At 37.7% G+C, this 22,847-nt stretch overlaps 1 protein-coding gene across 4 annotated transcripts in view; it reads left to right on the top strand.

Annotated features, from left to right (window-relative positions):
• PACSIN2 (protein kinase C and casein kinase substrate in neurons 2) overlaps positions 1 to 22,847 on the top strand; it is a 56,108-nt gene that overhangs the window by 20,555 nt on the left and 12,706 nt on the right. For 3 of the 4 annotated variants that reach the window (XM_054631780.2, XM_054631779.2, XM_077178399.1), the window contains exons 2-6: positions 7,188 to 7,298; positions 18,280 to 18,436; positions 19,168 to 19,403; positions 20,082 to 20,237; positions 21,308 to 21,483. In XM_054631780.2, coding sequence (XP_054487755.1) covers positions 7,239 to 7,298; positions 18,280 to 18,436; positions 19,168 to 19,403; positions 20,082 to 20,237; positions 21,308 to 21,483 — 785 coding nt within the window. In that variant the 5' untranslated portion in view covers positions 7,188 to 7,238. Of the gene's footprint in view, positions 1 to 4,955; positions 4,978 to 7,187; positions 7,299 to 18,279; positions 18,437 to 19,167; positions 19,404 to 20,081; positions 20,238 to 21,307; positions 21,484 to 22,847 lie in introns of those variants that run through there. The other variant, XM_077178400.1, reaches the window with a different exon arrangement.

Genomic DNA, 22,847 nt, shown 5'->3' with positions numbered 1-22,847 from the left:
ATTAGGGAATTAAAGGGTCAGTTAAAGAGTCAATTATTTATTTTTAAAAGTATCTGGACAGTTAAAGATTTCTTGCTAACTAAATGCTTACAAAATGTAATTTGCAAGTTGAAGACGTGGTCTTTTGCTGCCTTCATGCTTTTTTTGAAACAAATGCAAAAGCATTTATATCAATTTTATTTATTTAGGAAGGATGGCAAGATATTATGGTTAATTTCATTTTGGGAGACTGACAGGACATATAAATTAGTTTGTGACATCACAGGCGTTACAAAAATGAACATTCTGAAAGGGTGAAGACCTGTAATTAAATTAAAATTCTTCCTGTATGTTATCATTTTAATCACTTGATCCTAAACAGTAGGAAACCTCTGATTTGAAAAATCAAAGAATATTTTTAATATTATTTTAATTGACAAATAATCCTCAGTTCTTCTGCTGGTTTTTTGGCAGTAACATTTACTCAAAGCCAAATTTTATGCATTTTTTTCCTTGCAGTGAAGAAAACATTAATGTGGATTTTTCCCTCATACCTCCAGATTAAAAAAAAGTATAGTCTGAAAATTTTAAGAATTGTTCTAAATAGATGCAAATATTTTAAAGCTCCCCACATCACTTCATCAACTTTGCATCTTAGCTGGTATATCTATGCCATTTAAAGCATGTATTTTGCAGTGTTAATAATTTCTGTGGTCAGTGTCTAACTTTAAATGAAAACCTCTGCAAAGCCTCTGAAGGCAATTAATAGCTTCCCTGGTTAGAACAAAAATTGCACAATTAAAATAATACACCTACACGCATTGGCTTGTCAAGCTGAGAATAAAAAATAATTTTTCCCCAAAGTCAGTGTTGCTATTTCAAGTATCTCCTGGTTAATTGGAAAAATGCAGAGGGAGGCTCTGCTGGCAGCATGTGGGAGCTCTTAGGGATGGTTAGGTCATGAATGTGCAAAAAACCAGCATGTGTAACAGCAGCATGTCTAACCAGCATGTCTGGCCACTAATTATGGGGAGGGAGGACAGGAGATAAGAGCTGCTAACTCCAGGGCTCTGCCAGTCTGCTTTGGAGTGTGAGAACGAGGTTTTGTTTTACATGGGTGAAACAAATTGTGCAGGCTAAGAGTCTTCTTGAGAATGTTGAGTTGTTGCCTCATGTTTCAGATACACTTCTGTGCTGTGTGTTACTCCAATTGTTTGATCAGTAATTTCAAGTTTCATTTATTTAATAAAATAATCCATAATGACCAAAATGTTTTTTTTTACTCCTTTTATTATGCATCGTGAAATGTATCTGCTGTAAGATTTCATCTCACAGTGTTAATATGCCTGAAGAGTTTAATTTTAGAGACTGTCTCCTCTCTAGAGTTGTGGGGGATTTTTTTACATGTGGTAATTATCATAGAAGTTTAATCTCTTCAGTGATCTTCTGATGTGTGCTGAAACTGTGGCTTGAATGTGTGTTCATGGCTTGTATATTTGGGGCAGTGAATGTGTGCTACTTTCAGTGGTTTCACGTTCAGCATTTAACAGACGTGGGCATGGGGAAATATAATCCAATACCAAGGAGGTTGTTGTGGACCAAGCAACCTAAAACTCAGGGTTTCCTTAACTGAGAAGTGCAGAGGGTTATGTTACTCAGGGTTATGAACGACAACTATGAACTGATAGCTTTTTGTTATTTAATGTCATTTTATGTTATTTGCTAATTGAAAAATGTCTAGGTGGCAAATTATTCAGTTACCCAAACTAGAAAATCTAGGAATAAGCATTGCTCTCAGTCTCAGAGGAGTGTGCCTGGTAGGAAATAAGTTTGCAGAGTCTGTAACAGCATGCATTTCCTAGATTCCTTCCTTTAGTGCTCACGGTTCACCAAATAGGTTGCTGTCAACTTCTTTCCAAAAATCAGTTGGTGCGTGGCTCTGCCAACTATAACATAGTGGCTGAATTCCCCGAGAAACAGTGTTTCAATTTCCTTTTATGGACTTTTCTCTAGTGTTTGTTGCTGTAGTTGTTTTCTCTTGTGTTTGTCTCTGATGGAGACTAAGGGATTATCTTAAATCCCTGTGGAGGAGGGTGCTATTCTGCCTATTTTATAGATTGAAGAAGAGCTAGGCCCAAGCCATCAATTTGAGACTCTACCTTTAAAAATCTAAAGCCTAACTTCTGTTAATAAAATGCAGTCATGTGTACTGATTGCAATTAGAAGACTTCACAGCATTGAGTAGCAGTGATTAATCATTGATGCATTTCTTCCCTTCACCCAGGGGCTGGAGGTTTTTTGGTGTCACTTGAATGTGTAAACCAAACTGTTCTTTTTTTCCTGTATTTACTTTTCATATTAATTCATGGACTTTACAGTGTCAGTAGCTATGAATAACAGCTTTTGTTACATGATTTCACAATATTGCTAAAGTTATGTCACTTTTTTTCTATGTAAACAGTAAACAGATTCCAACCCTGAAGAAACTGAGAACTCTTATAGAGCAAGTTCTTTGGACAAAATAGAAAAGAAAGTAAGATCTAAATTGCTTTATTTAACCAGAGAATGCAATTGGGCATATTCATGGCAGGTACACTTGGTAGCAAACCACAGTAGTTCACACTTAAAGCATAGATTGTATTTATTTCTGTACAAGGAAGTCTTGTTTCCTTCTGTGTGGAACAAAACCTGAGACTTCAGTGAATAATAACGAAAAATATTATGGCTGAAAGTTCTTAGGAGCAGCTAATTGGAAGTTGAGGCATGTCCTTATACATAAGTAATACCCCTTAGTCATGAAACTTGGACTCTTGATGAATCAGATCCATGGCGACAAATGCTGTCATTCCAAAAATAAGTTTAAAAGGTAATGTGACCAGGTGCTTTTCCTTTCTAGAGGCCAATAGACCATCTCTGTCTCAGCTTGCATCTCTAGAGTCCTTGGAGAACATGCATGGCAACACCATTTGGTTTTCTAAGTATGGATTTTTTTTTTCCTTCTGTATCTCGAGGATAGTTAATCACTGGAATAGGTTGCATAGAGAGGTTGTGCCATCTCCATCCCTGGTGGTTTTCAAGATCCATCTGTATGAAAGCTGTGAGCAACCTGTGCTGATCGTGCTTGGAAGATTGTGTCACTCTGAGATGTTTCTCTGTTGTGGACCAGTTTGTCACCTAGGGCCACAGTTTAGTGATGCTTTAAAGCAGCCTATTTTACATGGGACTGTAATTAGATTTATTTTTTTGTAATGCTGTCTTTTTGAGTATAGTGAAATATATTTTCAAAATAAACATCATCTTCCAAAAGAAGTCAGGATGTTAAAATCTCACTTTAAATAACCCTACCTGTTTCACAGTAAGAGTTCATCAAAGTTACTTGTTATTAAAAGCCTGAGGGATTTTAACTGAAGGATTTCTTTAAAAGCTTTTTCCCATCTTCCTGTTGAAAAATGCCTTAAGAGAGATTTTGAGATTCACTGCATTATTTTAGCTTCTTAACAGCATGCATTTGTTGCATCAAAAAAAAAAACCCAATTACTTTAACAAGAACAAAGCTAGGAATTTTGCAAATTGCTTTCAAAGTAATATCAAAAACCAACTTCTTGAGAGCAGAGGCAGCATCTTGTGTTCAGCTGCTTTTGTGTGTGGTATCTGAAGGTCTGCTTGCTCGTTATTAGTTAATATTTTCTAAAATCCTCCTTGTGTGTTAAGCCCTCAGGATGTTTATAGCACTTCTTTTCACACAGTGGGGCACTGGCAGTGAGGAAGAAATTCAAGGTCTGTAGCGTAAAGCATGGTTAGAATGTTCCCTAAGAGGAAGCTTAAAAAAAAAAGCCACATTCATTTATTGAGGTCCATTTCCTTGTGGCAAAGATCAATGTATCCTAATTTACAAGAATTGCTTAAAAGTCAGGGCCAAGAAACTGGAGCCTTGTTTGTTTGCATCATTTCCGTAGCTATTACAGTATGTGCTGTTTAGGATGGAGTTACTTTCTGCACTTGGACTTTGTGACTTATTTTTAGCCTGTATAAGCTCTTGTGACTAAAGTGTGTTTGTGACAAAAGGCAGCAGGGGCTCTGAACTGGTAAGGCTTTCTCTGGGCTGCTTTTTTTGATGGCTGCAGCACTGTGCTACTGTTTGCTTAGCAGCTGGGGGACAAGGAAAAGGCGCTAAAGAGATGGGCCTGGAGTTGTGGAATGAGGAGAAAAAGAGTGGATGAAGCCAAACTGTTGTGAGAATATAGGAAGTGGGTGCGGGCACTGTGCTTTCTATGGAGTTATTGGTTCTGCTGCAATCCAGCTGACCAAAGAACCCCCAGCTCTGTCTGTGCAGGTGAATCTTGTGGAAAATCTGTGCAGAACTCATCTTTCTTGGTGTATCCATCTAAATTTTTTAGATTTTATGTGACATCTGTAGTTGTTCATAGGTTTTCTTTTATAGTAAAATGGAAGACCCTGCAAAACAAAAAAAAAGTGCAGTGAACTTTACTTGTGAAACCTCTGCAAACTCTCTTGGAGGATAGGAGGACCAAACCCTGACGAAAAATGTGCTAAAGGCCTGGCTTCTGTAATAATTCTGTTTTGTGAAGATAGCATGACTCACACCACTTAATGTTCCTATCTCAGTATACAGTTTATTTTTAAATAGGGCTGTAAAAACTGTTTTTCTGTACCAGTTGTTGCTATGACTTCACAATGTTTCCCTAAATACGCTTGCTCATACTTTCTCACAGCATAGTATTTGGCATATTAAAACCTTAATTCCATCAGTATTTCCTGAGTGCTGATCGTTTTAATGCTTCTATGGAAAAAAAGGATAACTCCATGTATTATGTAGTTCTAGTTGAGGAGGAATAAAAGGGTTTTTTTAAAACCCAGTCACCACAACCTGTTCCTTCATTTAAGAAAATGTTCCTGTGTTGAGCTTTTTCAGTCCTTCCATGTAACTTTTCAGAGTAAATTTATAGGAATGATATAGTTTAAGCTATTTTGTTAAAGGTAAGTGGATGCTGTATTATTACTTCAGAACATTTTCATTGTCTTTTTTTTATCTGTAATTGGAGGGAAAAAATACTGCTAGTGTGGTTCAGGAGAGTGGGATGGATGACTGCATGGGATGGGCTGAAACTTTAAGTTTATACTTCAGAGTTTCTTTTTCCAAGTTGCTGAACTCTGCAGCTGTTTGACAGATCTCTTCCAAAAGGCAGTGAACACTTTGGTTGAAAGATCTTGCTGTAGAGGAGAAAAAACTTCCCTCACCCTTCCTGACAACCTTCGGAACCTCATTCCTGCCTCGTTCTGCATAGCATGCCCGGCTGTTTAATTAACTATTCTTATGAATTGGTCCAGCTAGTTGCAAGCTTACTGCAGTTTGGTTTCCTCCTTATACTGTCTGGTTTCCTCCTTTATAGCTGTCTAAAAAGGATGAGGAAAAATACACTTGTGTTATCACAGATGTAATCTTTGCTTTCCTCAATGTATTGTAAAAATTGCAAGGGATAAAATATATCTGGAAAGAACACATTCCATATAAAGGTGTGCTGCTAGAGAAACTGACAATTGCATAAGGTTTAAACTTTTCCCTCTTGACTCAGTAAAAGCAAGGTAGAAAAGCTGTTTTCTTTGGTAATTACTAATAACATAATTAAAGATTGTTACACTAATACGTAAAAATAATTTGCCTCTAAATGATTTTCCTTTCTAGTTTGTCATTTTGTAGAACCCTTAATATATTTTGGCTTTCTTTAAAAATAGAATTCTAACAATTGATGTTCCTGTTATGGTTTTTAGTTCCATATTCAGTGTAAGGTTATGTAAGCTTTTTGTGAATTGCATTACGTAAATGAATTGGGTGAAAAACTGATAAGGAGAAACATCTTGTCTTCCCAGCCAGAGTAATTTTGTTATGTTTGTGCTGCAACTGTCCAAAGAACTATTTTGTTTCAGTAGCTGGGTTTTGTTGTGAACAAGTGCCTACCCTTATGGCACGGTTATTCTCAGTGTATCCCAGAAATGCTAATTTAGTGTTGAATTTTCCTTGCCTGGGAGGCTTTCAGTGCTGTTTCTCTCAGCAGCTTGTCATAACCACTGGGCAGGAAGGTCAGATTTGGAGAGGTTTTCAGCCCCCTTTTGGAAGGGCCATGGTATTTTAGGGGAAGCAAGATTGACAAGACGAAAAAAAAAAGAGAGAGGGCTTCAACTTACAGACTACTGATAAAAGTATTTATCCACCAAGGAGTGGATAAAATCTATTTACCTGTATATATCCCTCATAGTGGTTAGAGATAAACTTGTCAGGAGACATCCAAACAGGGGAACCTGGTGAAATATCTGCTGAGATCAGACAGGGATTTGTGTGTGTGTTTTGGGAGGCAGCTGTTTCCTTTCTCTCCTACCTCTTGGTCTCCAGCCCACAAACTGCCTTTGTGGATGCAAGTGCCTGGATTTTTGTCTCAGTTATGTTTTTGATGTTAATCTTACTGTTAGCTTAGGGTAACCCTAACCTTTTTCATACCTAGTCATTCATAAAGTCATCTGCTTTGATGAAGATAGATTATATTTTTCTTCACTGCAGCTGTGTCTATAAAAGTGAAAATGCCTGAATTGTTAAAACAATGACTTATTTCTAATAAAGCTCAGAATTTGGAGCTGATGGGTTTTCTGTTTGTTTGTTTTGCTAAAATAGAACAATGACAAGAAGACATTTATTTTTCTTTAAATCATCAAATTTTGGCCTTAAATATTTTTGGTGGGTTTCATTGTATAACAGATTTCCAGTGGAAAAGGAGTAGGACTCAGTGCAGGTTACTGTTGCAGAAGCAAAGGTCACCTGATTGTCTTGTAGGAATACTTTGGAAGTGGAGTAGTTAATGAGTAAGCATCTCACTGCTCAATCTTTTCTTTTGGTTATGATAGGAAATTTTATCATTAAATGATATTTTGTCATTAAATTATCATTAAATGAACTCAAGAGTCTAGTGAAATGTGATAAAAGCAGATGGATTGAGTGTTTTCTGGACAACCAATGTCAGGATAAGAGCTACAAACTGTGGGGTAGAAGTTTTCTGTTCCAAAATGCCCTGTGTGGTTACCTCTTTTTATTTGGCATCTCTAGATATCAAAATACTGAATGAAGTTGCTTAAGATAATTTTTTTTTCATAACTTCAAAACTCCATTATTAATGCTCATAATTTTTTTTTTTTTACAGATTCTGAAGGTGTTTAAGCTCTGAATACTTACAAGCTCTTCATATATAACAATGTCTGGCTCATATGATGATTCCGTTGGAGTAGAAGTTTCTAGTGATAGCTTCTGGGAGGTAATCCAAATGTTCTGTTCAATATTTTGATTTTATTTTTTACTTGTGTTGTAGAAAACCTGATTTTTGTGCACTGTAAGTTGTGGAGAGAGCTGCAATACAAGACACATTTGTTATTGTGATCTGCAGAAATAGCCTTCAGGGTAAAAATTACCTTTTGGATTTTGACCTATTTCTTTTGAGGGCTTTAATGGGCGCAAACTTGAGGATCATCCACTTAGGTATGGTATGGAATTCAGAATTGAACCTTTGTCAATTTTTATTGTCAAGGAAGGCCTTATGTGAGTAGCTTTTAAAATGATCAGTTAAATCTGAAGTAACTGTTCCAAGCTACTGTAAATGTATATAAATTACAAAAGTAAGATACTGTGTGGATGTACTGCCTGTCTCCTCTTTGTATCTAGATAAAAGTATAAACTTTCTTGAGACAAGATATTCTTATCTCAGTGTAAAAGCATACATACAGAAAGAGAATATGAAGTACTTTGTAATATCAGCAATTTGTACTGCCCCGATCTGACGGAGACTTTCAGATGCTGTGATAATTTAAGCCCTGAAGAAAGGAAAATTCATAAAGCAGAAATACTTTTACAAAAACAAGTCTTTTTCTTTGAGTAAAGAGAAAGGTTTGGCAGTGTCAATACTGACACAATTGGAGGTAAGTACACTGTCCAAATTAGCTGTAATCCGTAGGACAAACTTTTGCCATTTGAGAGGGAGGTCTTTTGAGCTTGAACTAGAGCAAACATGAAAATGGCTTGGGGGAACCTGTCTGAATTTACTAGAGACCTATGTTACACAGCTTGATTTTGGTGACCTGATACTGTACTTCCTTTGAAATGTAAGCTTTTCTAGACTGCTGAACTGTGCTGTTTGTGGTGACAGCATATTACATTTTGGTGCAGATCTCCCATGTTTTTTCAGTATATTCTCTAAAAGGCCTAATGCTAGTGAGGATCTGTTGAGTACAGTTTTTTGAGGAGATGATTACTATTATGTTAAATATATCTGTCTTATTTATAAAGAAATTCTTTTAAAGTCAGTGTATTTTAAGCCTTGACCCTTTTTGTTGTAGGGGTGCTCTGTAGGATGACTGCAGACAGGCTGTGGGACCATTTGATGTATAACCACAAAGATTGTTCTTGTTGAAACGATAATTGGAAAGTCATGGCAATCAGGTGAAATTCCAGGTGACAGGAAAGAGTGAAACATTGTACCTGCCTTTAAAAGGGGTAGAAAGAAGAACCCTGAGAACTACTGCTCTTGGAGGTGACTCTCAACTGGCTGTGATCCTGAACAATCTGAGCTATCACACCTGCTTTGAGCAGGGGATTGGGCTACCTTATCTCCAGAGGGTCCTTCCAACCTCAGTTTTACTGTGTGGTTTGTTTTATGCTGAGGCAACTTTCTGAGCAGGCTTGCTTGCTAGAAGTGTTTCAAAATAAAATGAGGAGGCAGGCAGGAAAAAAGAATTCTGGAGGGATATTTTGATGTGTGTTGAGATATTTTGATGTGCGTTGTGCATCGTATACTTGGCAGTAGAACATGATTTCTGGCTGGCTGTTCTGTACCAAGCTGTTGTCTTCCATCAAATAATCATGTCTGGAAGAATAAAAGCTGAGTGAATAAGAATGAAATTTTCTGTAAACTAGGATGGTTATGTTTGGACAAATTTGAACTCGAGGAATTAAATCCAATAAAGGATGATCAGAAATGGCAATTACCTTAAATGAGGTCCTTCATGAAGGTTTGTTTAAATGTATGTGATGCTTATTATAGGTAGCTTATTTGTGTTTGTGCTATTGGTGACCTATTTTACATTATTTTGTAAATACTACTACTTAAGTCTGTTTCCTTGGATTTGTCTGTATATTCTTTCCAAAAGGTCAGGATTGCAGTCTGTTTCATAAGCAATGTGAGTAGACTAATGTATAGTGCATGAGCATACCTTTCTTTACCCTTGGATAAGGAAATTTTGGACTTCTGTATAGCAATCAGTTCGTTTCTTTATAGATTTTTCTATGCTTTCTCTTTTTTGATGTATAACCGCAAAGATTGTTCTTGTTAAAATGGTGCTTGGAAAGCTGTGGCAATCAGGTGAAACTCCAGGTGACAGGAAGGAGTGAAACATTGTACCTGGCTTTAAAAGGGGTAAGAAAGAGGACTCTGGTAACTACTGACCTGTCAAACTCACCTCTGTGCTGGGAAGATCATAGGACAGACTCTCTTAGAAGCTCTGGTAAGGCACAAGAAGGACAGGGAGGTGATTGGAGACAACCAAGGGCAAATCTTGCATGACCAACCTTATGGCCTTTTCCAGTGGAGCAGCTCCATCAGTGGGCAAGAGAAAGGGTACAGGTGTCATTTATGTGGATTGCTGTAAAGCCTTTGACATGGTCACCCACAACATCTTTCTCTCCAAGTTGGGGAGACATGGATTCTGTAAGTGGATTGCTGGATGGAAAAGGAATTAGTTGGGTGGTTGCATCCAGAGGGAAGCAATCAGTGGCTCAGAATCCCAAGGGACATTGGTTACAAGTGGTGTCCCTCAGGGGTCCATACCGGGACCAGTATCTAATATCTTCATTAATGGCATAGAGGGATCAAGGGCACCTTCAGCAGCTTTGCAGATGGCACCAAGCTGAGGGTGCAGTGACAATCCAGAGGGATCTGGACAAGCTCGAGCAGTGGCCCATGGGAATCTCATGAGATTTAACCAGACCAAGTGCTGGTGCTGCCCCTGTCTTGGGCACATCCCTGTGTGTGATGAATCCAGGCAGGGGATGAGCAGAGGGAGCAGCCCTGGCTGAAGGACTTGGGGCTGCTGTGGGTGAGAGCTGACCCTGCCCCAGCCCAGAGCCCCCCTGTGCTGGGCTGCACCCAGAGCCCCAGGGCAGCAGGGCAGGGGGGATTCTGCCCCTCTGCCCCTCTCTGCTGAGCCCCCTCTGCAGGGCTGCATCCAGCCCTGGGCCCAGCACAGGAAGCTGCTGGAGCCAGGCCAGAGCAGGGACACCGAGGGGATCAGAGGGATGGAGCAGCTCTGCTGGGAGGAAAGGCTGAGGGAATTGGGATTGTTCAGCCTGGAGAAGAGAAGGCTTTGGAGTGACCTCATTGTGGTCTTCCGGTGCCTGAAGGGAACCTACAGGAAAAAGGGAGAGAGACTCCTGACAAGGGCCTGGAGTGACAGGACAAGGGGGAATGGCTTCACACTGATAGAGAGCAGGTTTAGATTGGATATCAGGAAGAAATTCTTCCCTTTGAGGATGGTGAGGCCCTGGCACAGGTTGCCCAGGTAAGCTGTGTCTCATCCCTGGCAGTGTCCAAGGCCAGGTTGGATGGGGCTCTGAGCAACCTGGGATAGTGGATGGTGTCCCTGCCCATGGCAGGGGGGTAGAACTGGATGATCTTTAACAGCCCTTCCAACCCAAGCCATCCCATGATACTTCTGGTTTGGAGTCATCTATCCAAACTAAATTTGACTGCTATTTAGTCTAAAACCCATCCTTTTTTATATGTTCTGAATTGCTTGGTTTGTTTCTGAAGACTGCAACTTTGAATTCTGGTCTTAATCTTTCTCAAAAGGGTTAAACAGCCTTGATCAATGTGTTTTGTTTGATTTGATTAGAAAAGCTGTGGTGCCTATGGAGTGCCAGCTGAGTGCTTCATGCCTCAGGTCACAGGAAGTAAATAACTCTTAATCAGTTTGGAAGTTGTTTTGTTACTACAGATTCTGACATTTATACTCTTGTTAGAGGTTTTTCAAGATTTTTGACACAGCACGTTTTTTCTTTGTTTTTAAAGTCAGCTTGTAGTTTGTTAAAAGCCACCTTGATATTTTTTAGTGCCACAGCTGCAAGCAGTAAATGTAGTTGAACTTGGCTGTGGCACAGAAGTGTCAGTCTGGCAGGGTGAGCTTTCGAGTTTGTTCCCTCACACTCCAAAATAGTTCAGATTTATTTACCTTTGAACTGTGCTGCAAAGCCCATTTTTTTCTTAAAGGTATTTGGGAAAGAGTGAGGTGGCTAGCTGTGGGACCTAGCTGAAAAACTGACTGTCAAAGCTGGTTTTTGCTCACTGTATATCTGTTGAAACGAAAACATTTTTAGTTGTAGAAAGTTGGTTGTGCTGTTGAGCTGATGAGAACTGTACCTAATAAAATGTTGATAAGTGACCTTCAAAACTTTTGCCATTGCTGTTGTCAGAAATTTCATTGTCTTTAGGACGTGAAACACTTTGTTCTCTATCAGTTTGCTGACTCTAGAAGGCTTTGGTTTCTTTTTGAAATGTCACTGCCTTTGCTATGGTTTCTTACTAAAAAATGTAAATCAGGAGTCTGTAGTTGCCTGGTAGTAGATTTACTACTCTAACATTGTCTGGTTGCATATGCTCAGACTGTCCATGGAGCAGTTCAATGCAGGTTACTTCATCTGTTAAACTTCTTTTATTAAGTTGCTATTTCAATACTGTTCATGGAAATTTCCAGTTCTGGCACTTAGAGTTAAGTTCAATGCTGGAAATACAATACAAATAGTGACTTGTTTCCTCTAAAGGTTAGTAGTTTTTATTACAACATAGATATTGTTATCAGGTTCTGATTTATGGTTGGGAAATTGCTGTCTTGTTGAAAGGGAATTGGAGAAGTTGCTGTTTGAACTTGTGTTCATGGTGATGGCTTACTGTAGATCTGGCAGTCTAAAAATGTGGGTAGGTCAAGGCTTAGGCAGGGGTAGTATCTTGTATCAGAACAGCTGATATGAGTGAAAAAAACCAGGCTTTCAGAATCATACATGTTTGTTAAATGTGCCAAAGAAAAGCAGCAGCTTTCTTAATTAAATGGAAGTGGTTTTTTCATATTTCGTAAAACCAAGATGCTACTTTAAGGCTTTTTGTCTTCTAGCAGGATGACAAATCCTTTTCAGTAGAACAAATCCTTTTCTTCTCCTCTAATTTCTTTAGGTGTTTAGTCAATAAAAGTACTTTAGGAGTCGGAGAATTTTGTATGTGTTTTAATATAGCTTGCTTAGAGAACAAAGAATTGCAAAATACTGAGAAAAGACTTTCTGAAGGGTAATTCCCACAATAGCACTGGAGAATTTCATCAAAGTTTCAGTTGTAGTAGTGTCTTAAATTGCCTAAGAGATGGAAATTTCCCTCTCCTTATTTATTTTTCTGTCAAGCCTCAATGTACCTTGATGTGTCAGGTTAAGCTCATGACTCTTTCTGAGTGTGGAAATCCTAGAGACTGAGGAATCTTGTTGATATGCTCCAAGAAGGGATTCCTTCATCTGTTTTGATTGGATGACAAGGATCATGTGCTCTGGGTAATCAAAGATTGTTGCTGATTGCCTGAAGCGGGGTGGTAGCAGGTTTTCCAAGGGAAAGTGGAAAAGATACAGTTTGAAAGCCTTTCTATTTCTTTATGAGCTATCATATGGAGTTTAAGCATTTGCATGACTGCTGTAAATGCATCATAATCATCTAGGGCACTTTCTGCATCCAAAAATAGACCAGTCCAAAAACTGGTTAGTTCCAACATTGTGTTGCTTTAGTTAAACATGAAAAGTGGGCATGAGACCTATTGGCCTTGTCCTGCTGGAGTAGTTTGGAATGTCTATGAAAGAATTTGGTATATTAATAATTAACAAAATGCATCATAAAGTTTGCTTTCTGTTTATTAAGCTCCAGCCTTATGCTGGTAATCACTATCAGGGATCTATTAAAAGAAAAATGCCTTGGGCAAGATGAGACCAATGCTCTTGTTCAGTTGCATACCTGTGAAGGTAAGAAAGCCAATGAGTGAGTGTTCCTAGAGATCAAAGTGGAAGTGTATGCATATCTTGCAAGGTAAGACATCAAAAGGAGCAGCTCCCCTGCCTGTGGAGGCACTTACTTTAAATGAGCTCTAGGTCCCTCAGAGACTGTGTGCTTCCTTATCTCCCTGACTTTCTGCTAACATCAGCAGCATGGAGCCCATTTATTGCAGGGGTGTTTCAAACACCTACTTACCCAAACAGAAATAGTCACTGAACAGCTGCTAAACCTGCAGCTGGGATTATTTTAGCCCTGTGAGTGATTCCCTTGGAGGACAGGACCTGGTGTGCATTCTGAAGAGCTGAACACAAGGCTTTTATTGCATTCTGAAGGATTTGCTGACAATCCATTAGCAATATAAGACTTTCAACCTCTCAAACTGGAAGTTGATCCCCTGTGTAGTATGGATGAATTAAATTTAGCCTCTGTTTGCATTGCCATTGTCCCCTGCCCCCTCCTAACTACATAAAAAAACAACAAAACAAACAACTAAAAAACTCCTTCCCAAAACAAAAACCCCAACCAACCAAAGCAAGACCCCAATGCAACATTCTGGATAAAAATATTTGGATTCTGCAATAGTAGATTCCTGTCACATAGCTGTTTTTTAAATCTCCTCCTAACTTTGAGGAATGGAATATTTTTCGTTTATATGCCAGTGTTTGTTTTACTGGTGTATTTGGTTTAAGATTTTGTGTGTTTAAGAGCTTCCTCAGGATTTTTCTTGTAACCAGGGGTGAATTTGTATGCATAAACTTAAACTTAGTCAGAGATAATGCTCATAGGTGCTTGGACTGTGTGTGCTAATTATGCACCAAGATAATTATTCTTATTTATAAAAACCACACAGTGGTTGTAGATGTTTAAGCTGGTTGAAATGTTTGGAAACTTCCCGTTTGACGTAGCTGGAAAGAAATTTTCCTCGTGGTTAAATGGAATGCTGGAAATAGTGTGTGTCCCTGTGTTGGCCATTGGTATGTGTGGGTTTGACTATGAACCTTGAAAGCTTATTATTCTGTTTCATACCTAGGAGTATTTGTCCCTAAAAATACCTTGCTGAGTTTCTTTTGAATGGTTCCAGTTCATAAAGGCTGATTTGTTATGAATAAGCTCTGCAAGCTTGGAAAAAGAGTTGACAAATCTATCTTCAGGCATTTGAAACTCCTGAAGTGTTTGTGGTATAATGTTTGTCATGGTGTGCTGAAATTACCTAACAGGAGTTTAGCAATAGCTGAATGTTTGCCACCTTCTGGGCTGCTAACAAATGAAAATACTCTTCTTTTTTTCTCTCAGTGTACCAGAAAAACCTGCAAGGTGTGTTTAACACTCTAGGCTTTTTTGCTGCTCTATGAATATGCCTTAAAATAAAAAAAGAATCTAACAGTTGAGGTGAAGGAGCCTACATAATTTAAGACACTCCTTTTGTGTTTAGTGCTGTGAAATTGTAGAATAATGAAGTTGCAAACTCTTAGATAAATTCCCACTCAAGATCCTATCAGTGGCAGTGCTTGGCTCCCTTGGTAAAAGGCAAGCTGCCTGCACTGCCAAGTATAGGATGATCAATGCCTCATCAGAGGGTGCCTCTGGGGTTTTTTCTGGACCTTGCAGATTCCCTAAATCTTAGATTTGGCAGAGGATTTGAAGTGACATTGCTGTGCTCATGCCTGAGAGGAAGTTATAAAATCAGAAGGAATGCTTTCTTGGTTAAGCTACATGGAGACCTGACAGCATCTATAGTGCCTGTAAGAGATAAATGGGGCAAAATAGGATCAACTGAGATTTATTAGCAGCAAAACTCAGTTATTGTTTTTGGTGGTTTTTTTTCAGTGGAAAAGGGTTAAAACTGATGGTTAGTTCAAATTAGAACAGGTAGAAAGAGTGACACAAAACTATGAATCACAATTTTCCCAGAATGAACTGATTGCATCCAAAAAGTGATCATTATAATGGTATTTTTAAGAAATAAACTCTTGATTATTTCCTTTTGAAGTGTTTCTGACAACTAAGGGTAAACAGCAAGTGAATTTGATATCATGTCATAAACTATCTCTTTCAGATGGATGTATTGTTGATGCTAAAATGAAAGTGGGGTATAGTTTTTAAATATCTATTTTTCTACTTGAAATGGTAAGAAAGTTGTAGTCTTACAAGTTACTTTTCTGACACAAATATTTTATGTGTAGGACATGAAGACTTAGAACTTCATGTCATAACTTCATTCTTATCTTAGACAGTTGTCTGCTGTCTGTTTAGCAAGAAATAGTGCAATGCTCAGAATGATCAGGAAATTATTCTAACTAGCAAAATCATGTATGTTCGTGTACTGTACAGGGCTAATTGAGAAGTCTGAAAATTGCCAGGCATTATGTAAAATGGCTCTGGCTGAAACAAAGCACAGGATTTTTTTGTTTGTGTTGTTCCTGGTGAGTTGCTACAAATAAAAGAATTCTTCATTTTTAATTTGCTCAAATACTTCTTGTGAAGGGGAAGAGGGAAGTCTTGCAGAATTTACCATTTACCTCGGAAATTAGAGAAAAGAGTCTTGAATAAACAATGTATAAGATCATGTTTTTCAGAGTTCAGAGTGTCTTGAATGTGTTTCTAGGTTTTTAATTATTGTTTTAACTTCTCTACAGTTAATCTAGTAGTTCCTTGACAACCTAAAGACTGAAGTTATTTTCCCTTTACTTGGCTCTATGGTCTAAGGACCTTGTGTCTCAAATCTTATGTCCTACAGTGACAACCTGCACATTCCACATCTCTAAAATGCCTCATTGCAGTGTCCCTAACTTAAAATGTAATTTTTAAAAGAAGCCACTAGGTTTTCAAAATATTATGTGCCAAGTTATATAACTTATGTTCTCTATCATGGAACACAGAAAAAAGCCTTATTTTCAAAATTCTAGCATTCCTGATAGGGCAAATTTCAGTGTAAAAGGCTTTCTTTGCGATACCAGGTTATTTTCTAGTATTGTGGGCCTAGTTCCTCTTTATACTGATTTTAAACTGTGATGCTGAGTTCCTTCAGTCCTCCTGTGAGGAGGAGGAGGTGGGTGAATTATGTGTGGTGTGCATGCAGATCTTTAAAGGTGCTCTTAGGTGATAACAGTGAATGGTCACAGGTAAACTTAGTTCAGTTCTCTGAATGCCTGCCTGAAATTTGGCAACTGCTCGATGTTACCATGAGTTAGAGTTTGCTCAGAATGAAAGGATTAAATATGGCACAAGGCAGCCAGCTCTCATTCAATATTACCATTTAAAATGCTAATTTAATAGTGAGAATTTATGAAAGGAAATGTTCATGCTACAGACATAAATCCCTGGGCACATAACTGGAGACACAAATTGATGCTAATATAAGGCTTTAGTAGTTGTGCCAAGCTAACATAACCTGTTTTGAAAGTCTGCTTGATTGTGAACCTACAGCTGGAGTAATTCTGAGCAGATGAATGATTTGTCTTTCATTACAAAGACTGTTGGAGGTATTTAATTCCCTTAACACTTTGATTACATATGTATAACTGCCTACTTCTCCATTTCCATTTATCCTGAAAATAGAAGGTTATTTTTCATGCTTTCTTGGTAATAGATGCAATCAGTTGACATGGATGCATTGACTCTCTCTGGTAGCTTCTTATCTTCAGTTATAGTATGGCTTATGTTTAAATGGGCAGGGGGTGTGTGTATGCATTTGTTTACGTGATTTAGACAAATCAGTGACTGCTAACTAATGCCTTACTTAGATGCTAACTAAATTCCTTTGATCTGTTGAAATGGATCTAGTCCAAACCAAAAAACATGCTCAGATGAATTCTTTGGAGCCACTAAGAGAAATGGTTTTGTCATATCATTGATGGTTTTGATTTGATTTTTTTCCTTGGATTTGATGAGAAGACCTAGCATATGTCTGTATTTATAGTATAGTCATTTATTCATCCAGCACTTAGTATAGGGATTTTTTTTTCGCTTTTAAGAGTATTCCCCTGTATACCATTTTTCTCAAGCAAATGGCTTGAATGTGCATCTGCTGACAAAATTCTGAATAAATGTGAACCTAAAAGTTGGATGTTTTTCTCTGTCAGATGTGAAGCAGATATGATTCAAATGTAAAAATGACTAGCACACTTTGAGTATTTGAATATTTAATCAACTAGCCTTGCTGCTAATCTTTGTTTTTCAGTCAGGTGGTTTGGGCAGATAAGAAACTGGCTGTGATATTTAATAGCCTGTGCAAGTTCTCTTAACAGAGTTCTTAGGTCTTGTTTAATGTTTACAAAAGCCAGCCTGAGTGACCTTGAATTCAGTGGAAATGTTACTCTGGGAGCAGTGTAAGGCTTTCTTCCCTTTCAGACATTTAGATTTGTTATTCCACGTTGCTGTGTGCACAAGAGTGAAAGGGGAGTGTTAATTATATAATGGATGTTCATTATATGGTGTACATTTTGCTCCATGTCCTCATTTTATTATAGGTTGTACATTGAGCAACTGTGGTTTTTTTTTTTCTTTAGTATTTACAATTCTAAGTATGGTAACTCCACATCCTTGCTGTCAGTATCTTCCCACATTAAATTCTAGAGTACACTTTGGAAATAATTGCTATCTGGTTTTTCAGCAGTGACTGCATTCTTAAAAACTATTATTATGGTTGATAAATATGTTGCAATGCTCCTTTGCATGTCTCTGCAGTTTTATTAATCCTGAAAGATTAAACACAGCATAAAATTAAAGTATTAGGTACTTGATAATGAATATTGAAGGGGGAAAGAATACTCTATTATTTTTCTTAATTTTCTTCACTATCCTAGAGCATTACTAAGAAATAATAATGCAGAACAATTGTGGTGACTGCCCAAAATTACATTGCAGACTTAATAAAATGTAATAAAGCTTTTGCTTTTAAAATTAAGAACTTTCTTTTACAGGGCAACTTGTACTTTACAGGGTAACTTTTCTGCATTGTTGCAGTTAGGTTTTATGATTAATTTATGATTAATTTTAATGTTTCAGTTAGGTTTTATGATTAATTGATTTAAGATGAATGAACCTGATTCCATAATTGATTATTTCCTGCTGTATTATCTTACTCTTAGTTTACAGTATTTCTGTTAATTAAAGATTTATCTTGTTTTCAGAGCTTTCAAGCAGAAATTAAGTCTTTGTCTCTTGGTAGGTTGGAAATTACAAGAGGACAGTAAAACGAATTGATGATGGCCACAGACTTTGCAATGATCTCATGAACTGTATTCATGAACGGGCACGGATAGAGAAGGTCTATGCTCAGCAGCTCACAGAATGGGCTAAAAGGTGGAAGCAACTCGTGGAGAAAGGTAATGCTGAGTTTGAACTCTGACAACTTTCTCAAATGGAAAAAAAATGTTTTTGTATAACTTTGTTTTGGTAAGTACAAAGTAGAAATACTGTATGTTTTAGCCTATAATGGAGTTTTTGCAAGAGGCTCGGTAATGTGACAAATGACCAAGCTTTTTTGGATAAAAACTCAACCAAGCAAAGCCCTGCTCTTTTGCAAGTTCACGTGCTTCTTGCTGAAGCAGATGAATCTTGCCTCCAGTACCAAGTTATGTTCTAGAGAACTGTCTGTTTCTCGATAATTACCAGTACAGTTTGAAAAGGGATCCTGAATAACAAGGGGGCAGTGACTGTGGGGGAAAAACTGGTAATTAAAGACCTAGGCATTGCTCTAATGGAAGGCTAAGGTGATGCTATTTGATATATTCTGGAATAGTTTATCCTTCCATGGTTATTCACCCTTCAAAAAGTATGTTGAGAAACAGAAGGCAGTTCAAAGGGGAACTCACATGTGGAATACTGAGAATTGTGGTACAGGGCTAAGGACTCCAGACTAAATGAATATTATTGTTTTCTGGCTTAAAAGTTTGTAATACTCTAAATTTATATGAAAAGAAATTGTTCCCTTTTCTAGGTTTGCATCAACATTGTTTACAAGTGAATATAAGTCAATAGTTTCAGGTAGTTTCTTGGGAATATAAGTTCCATGTGGGTGATGGTTACTGAGAATGACACTTTTTGTTGTGTTTAGGCCCACAGTATGGAACAGTAGAAAGGGCTTGGTGTGCTTTTATGTCAGAAGCTGAAAAAGTGAGTGAACTACATCTAGAAGTAAAAGGTTCACTGATGAATGAAGATTTTGAAAAAATCAAGAACTGGCAGAAGGAAGCCTTTCATAAGCAAATGATGGGAGGATTTAAGGAAACCAAAGAAGCAGAAGATGGATTTAGGAAAGCTCAGAAACCCTGGGCAAAAAAGCTGAAAGAGGTACAGCAGTAGATTATGTATTAGATATCCTGTGTTATAATATACTAATGTTTCAAATCTCTATACGGGAGTAAACTCCCTATTCTTTCTGCTGGACCCTCCTTTCTCTTAAAGATCTCTTGCTTTCTGTCCTCTTCTGAAAATAAATATTTTTCTCTTGGTCTCTCTTAATCTTGGTGAATTCAGTAAAAATCTGGGAAAAGTGAAATTTAAACTATCATTTTAACACTATCTTACTTCATGCAATGAAAGTTATGAATTGCTCAAATAAATGAGGGAAAATGTGTTTGTGGGTTTTTCCCTCCTCTCATATAACATTATTCTTAAATAAGAGGTTGGTAGAAAAAGGGGGAGCAGGTGAGCATGGGCATGAGTGAGAAGTGTTTAGTTGAGGACTTTCTGTAAAGCTTTTGTTGAGTCTGTTCAACACTTCTCTAAGCTGTATGAGTGACATTTCTTGTATGGTGAAAGAATGCTCCAATGATTTCCTTATGTTGATTCTTATGTGTTGTTCATTCTTTGGCCTAAATGAAAACAATTTCCCCCTCTCCCCCAAAAAAGAAAAATCATCCTGAAAACAAAATCTGACCTTTTCTTCATTGCAACATGATTTTATGGCTAAGTTTTTATGGTTGCTATAGACTGTTCCAGATGCAAAGACTCAAACCCCTTTTGTAGGTGGAAGCTGCTAAGAAAGCTTACCATGCTGCCTGCAAGGAGGAGAAACTGGCTATATCCAGAGAAACAAACAGCAAAGCTGATCCAGCACTGAATCCTGAACAACTCAAGAAATTACAAGACAAAGTGGAGAGAAGCAAACAAGATGTACTAAAGGTATACTGAATGTTTTTTTGGTTTTGTTTTTTTTTATGCACACCTATAGCTTGTACGTGTTTAAGCTCTTTTTCCTCCCGAATGTGTTGTGAACACCAGTTCACATAGCATAGTCAGTTCCAGTTCTGTACCAAAGTTTAATTTTCTCCCAAGAATGTGTTCTTGCCAAATTTTTCTTCTCTGAAGATGAATAATGTATGGCCTCTATTTCATTTAAGTACTTTCAGCAGGGAGCTAAGCACAGTAAGTCAGCAAACTTCTAGGGCAGAGTTCTACTTATTTACTAGTGAGGGCTGAGCTATTTCACTCAAGAAGCTGAGAGACAGATGCCTAAAACTTGCTGACAGCTAAGTATGTCATCATTCTTGACTGCAGAATGCATTTATAAAAAATGAAGCTGATATAATCCACTTAAGTAAATGTTGTCCTGTTACACAGTTTGCTTTATCTCTTCAGTGTGCTGCTACTGAGAGGCTTTTAATGTGTGATTCCTCAAGGATGTCTTTTTCCCTTGAGAATGCTTTTCTGGGATCTGGAATGTTTTATTCCATCAGTTGGGATTTTCTAATTCCTGCCTGTGGACTACTTCTGTAAATTAGTGCAGAGTCTGAGGTTGTATCTGTTAGCTGAGCTCACAGTGCATGCAATTGATGTTCACAAGGATCTGAACATAATGTTTGGGGTTTTGATCATAACTCACAGTACACTACGTAAATTACTAAAGGAGAAAAGACAGCACTTTAAAAGATCTCCAAATACTTTCAATAACTTGAAAGACTTCCTGCTCTGATTTACTCTGTAATTCCTTTAGTTTTTAACTTTAGAGTTACATTAACATTTGTCATGGTTTCTGTTAAAAAGCCAGAGAAGAGGCTTGGAGGTGTATTGTAACTGTTTCTGCAGTTTACTTAGATAATTCTCTTTGTGCCCTAAGATGGGTACAGTAGTCATGAGAAGAGTTTGCAGCCTGGCAACTTGTGGTCTAAACCTCAGCCATTACTGCATTGATAGGTCTGTGTTGCAGGGCACTAATACAAAATATTGCTAACAGTTTGGTTTTGTACTCCCAGACAAAAGAGAAGTATGAAAAGTCACTGAAAGAATTAGATAATGCCACTCCTCAGTATATGGAGAACATGGAGCAGGTATTTGAGCAGTGCCAGCAGTTTGAGGAAAAGCGGTTGCGTTTCTTCCGAGAAGTGTTACTGGAAGTCCAGAAACACCTTGACTTGTCCAACGTTGCAAGGTAAAACTGCTAGACTTCAAAATTAATGCTTAATATACTTTTCTGTGGAAAGTAATAAATGCTTCAAGTAGATCAAAGTTCAGAGTTCTGATTTCTTTCTAATGTGTTGCTTCAGTTTAAAAGTGTAAGTGAAAGAGATTAATTCTTTGTTTTGTCTAAAATGAGATTAGCACCTATCTCTAACGCTTGCCAGAAACAACAGACCCTCATTCTTATGGTGTTTTATAATCAAATATGGTTGAATTAGAAGGGATTCAGCATTTAGAACCAAAAAACGCTGGATCAAAAATTGGGAAAAGAAGGTCTCGGTTTATTATGTGTCTTACATGTTTATTAGAGAACAAACTGAAATTTATTAGTGTAAGACAGCATGAAATTTGTAGTCAATACATTTATTGTTAAAATATTAGAGCTCAGTAATGAAATTACCTTGATCTGGGGATGAATTTAAGATCCTTAAGTTAAGCACTGCTGAACTCTTGTCCACCTTAATTTCTAAGTCTGCTTTTTATCAAGAATGTCTTGTATTTTGTTCTTTCTGCCTGAGCCCTCACTGTATTCCAAGAAAGCTAAACTTTTGCTAGGGAGCTCCAGACACAGGAACACTTGCAATGAGTGCTGTAACCATGGCAGTATTTTACATCCCACTTCTAACAGCAGAGGTCATGTGCACTCTGCTTAGCACTTCAAGTGCATGGAGAAAAGGAAGAACTGATTTTAACCTGAGCAGTGTCCCAAACAGGCTTGCTATACTGTCACACAAATATTAATGCTGACATGAGGAAAGAGGGTGGCACAGAGGCAAGAACAAAAACAGAGTAAGGAATAGGTAAGGGCAAAACCACTTATTTTGGCATCGTTACCATTTTGGGTGGCTTCAAAGTTCTTATGGACCTGATGTGGGAGATAGATTCATTTTACTGTCAGAGTGGATAGAGATAGAATTGCTGCCCATTTGATTCAGTTTCATCAGGTTAAATGAAACTACAAATCAGAAATAAATGAGAAGTAGTTGACTGAATGGACAAGGTTGGGGGAAGACCACAGAAAATGACCAAGTGGAGAGGCAATGATTTCCTTTTAAGATCCTTAGAATTCCAGGAGTGGTCATAATAAACATCAAAGAAAGAACAGAACTATTAGGGTGAAACCGGGGAAAAAGCAGCTGTAACTGTTGATCTGTTTCCTTATCTTTGCCTCTTTAGTACAGAGAAAAAAGATGTAGAATTAGTTATGAAAAGAAAGTTTGATTTTTAACTGTAATGATGCTAAAGAGCGCAGTCCAGAAGATATCCTGCCATGCTTTTCAGAGATGGAGACCTAAAGTTTGTTGTTGATTTAACTGATGGCTGGTAATGATGTAT

Source organism: Agelaius phoeniceus, chromosome 5 (assembly GCF_051311805.1).
Source record: "Agelaius phoeniceus isolate bAgePho1 chromosome 5, bAgePho1.hap1, whole genome shotgun sequence".
Lineage (NCBI taxonomy): Eukaryota > Metazoa > Chordata > Aves > Passeriformes > Icteridae > Agelaius > Agelaius phoeniceus.
Note: the sequence above shows the minus strand (reverse complement) of the source record. Positions and strands in the feature narration are given on the sequence as shown.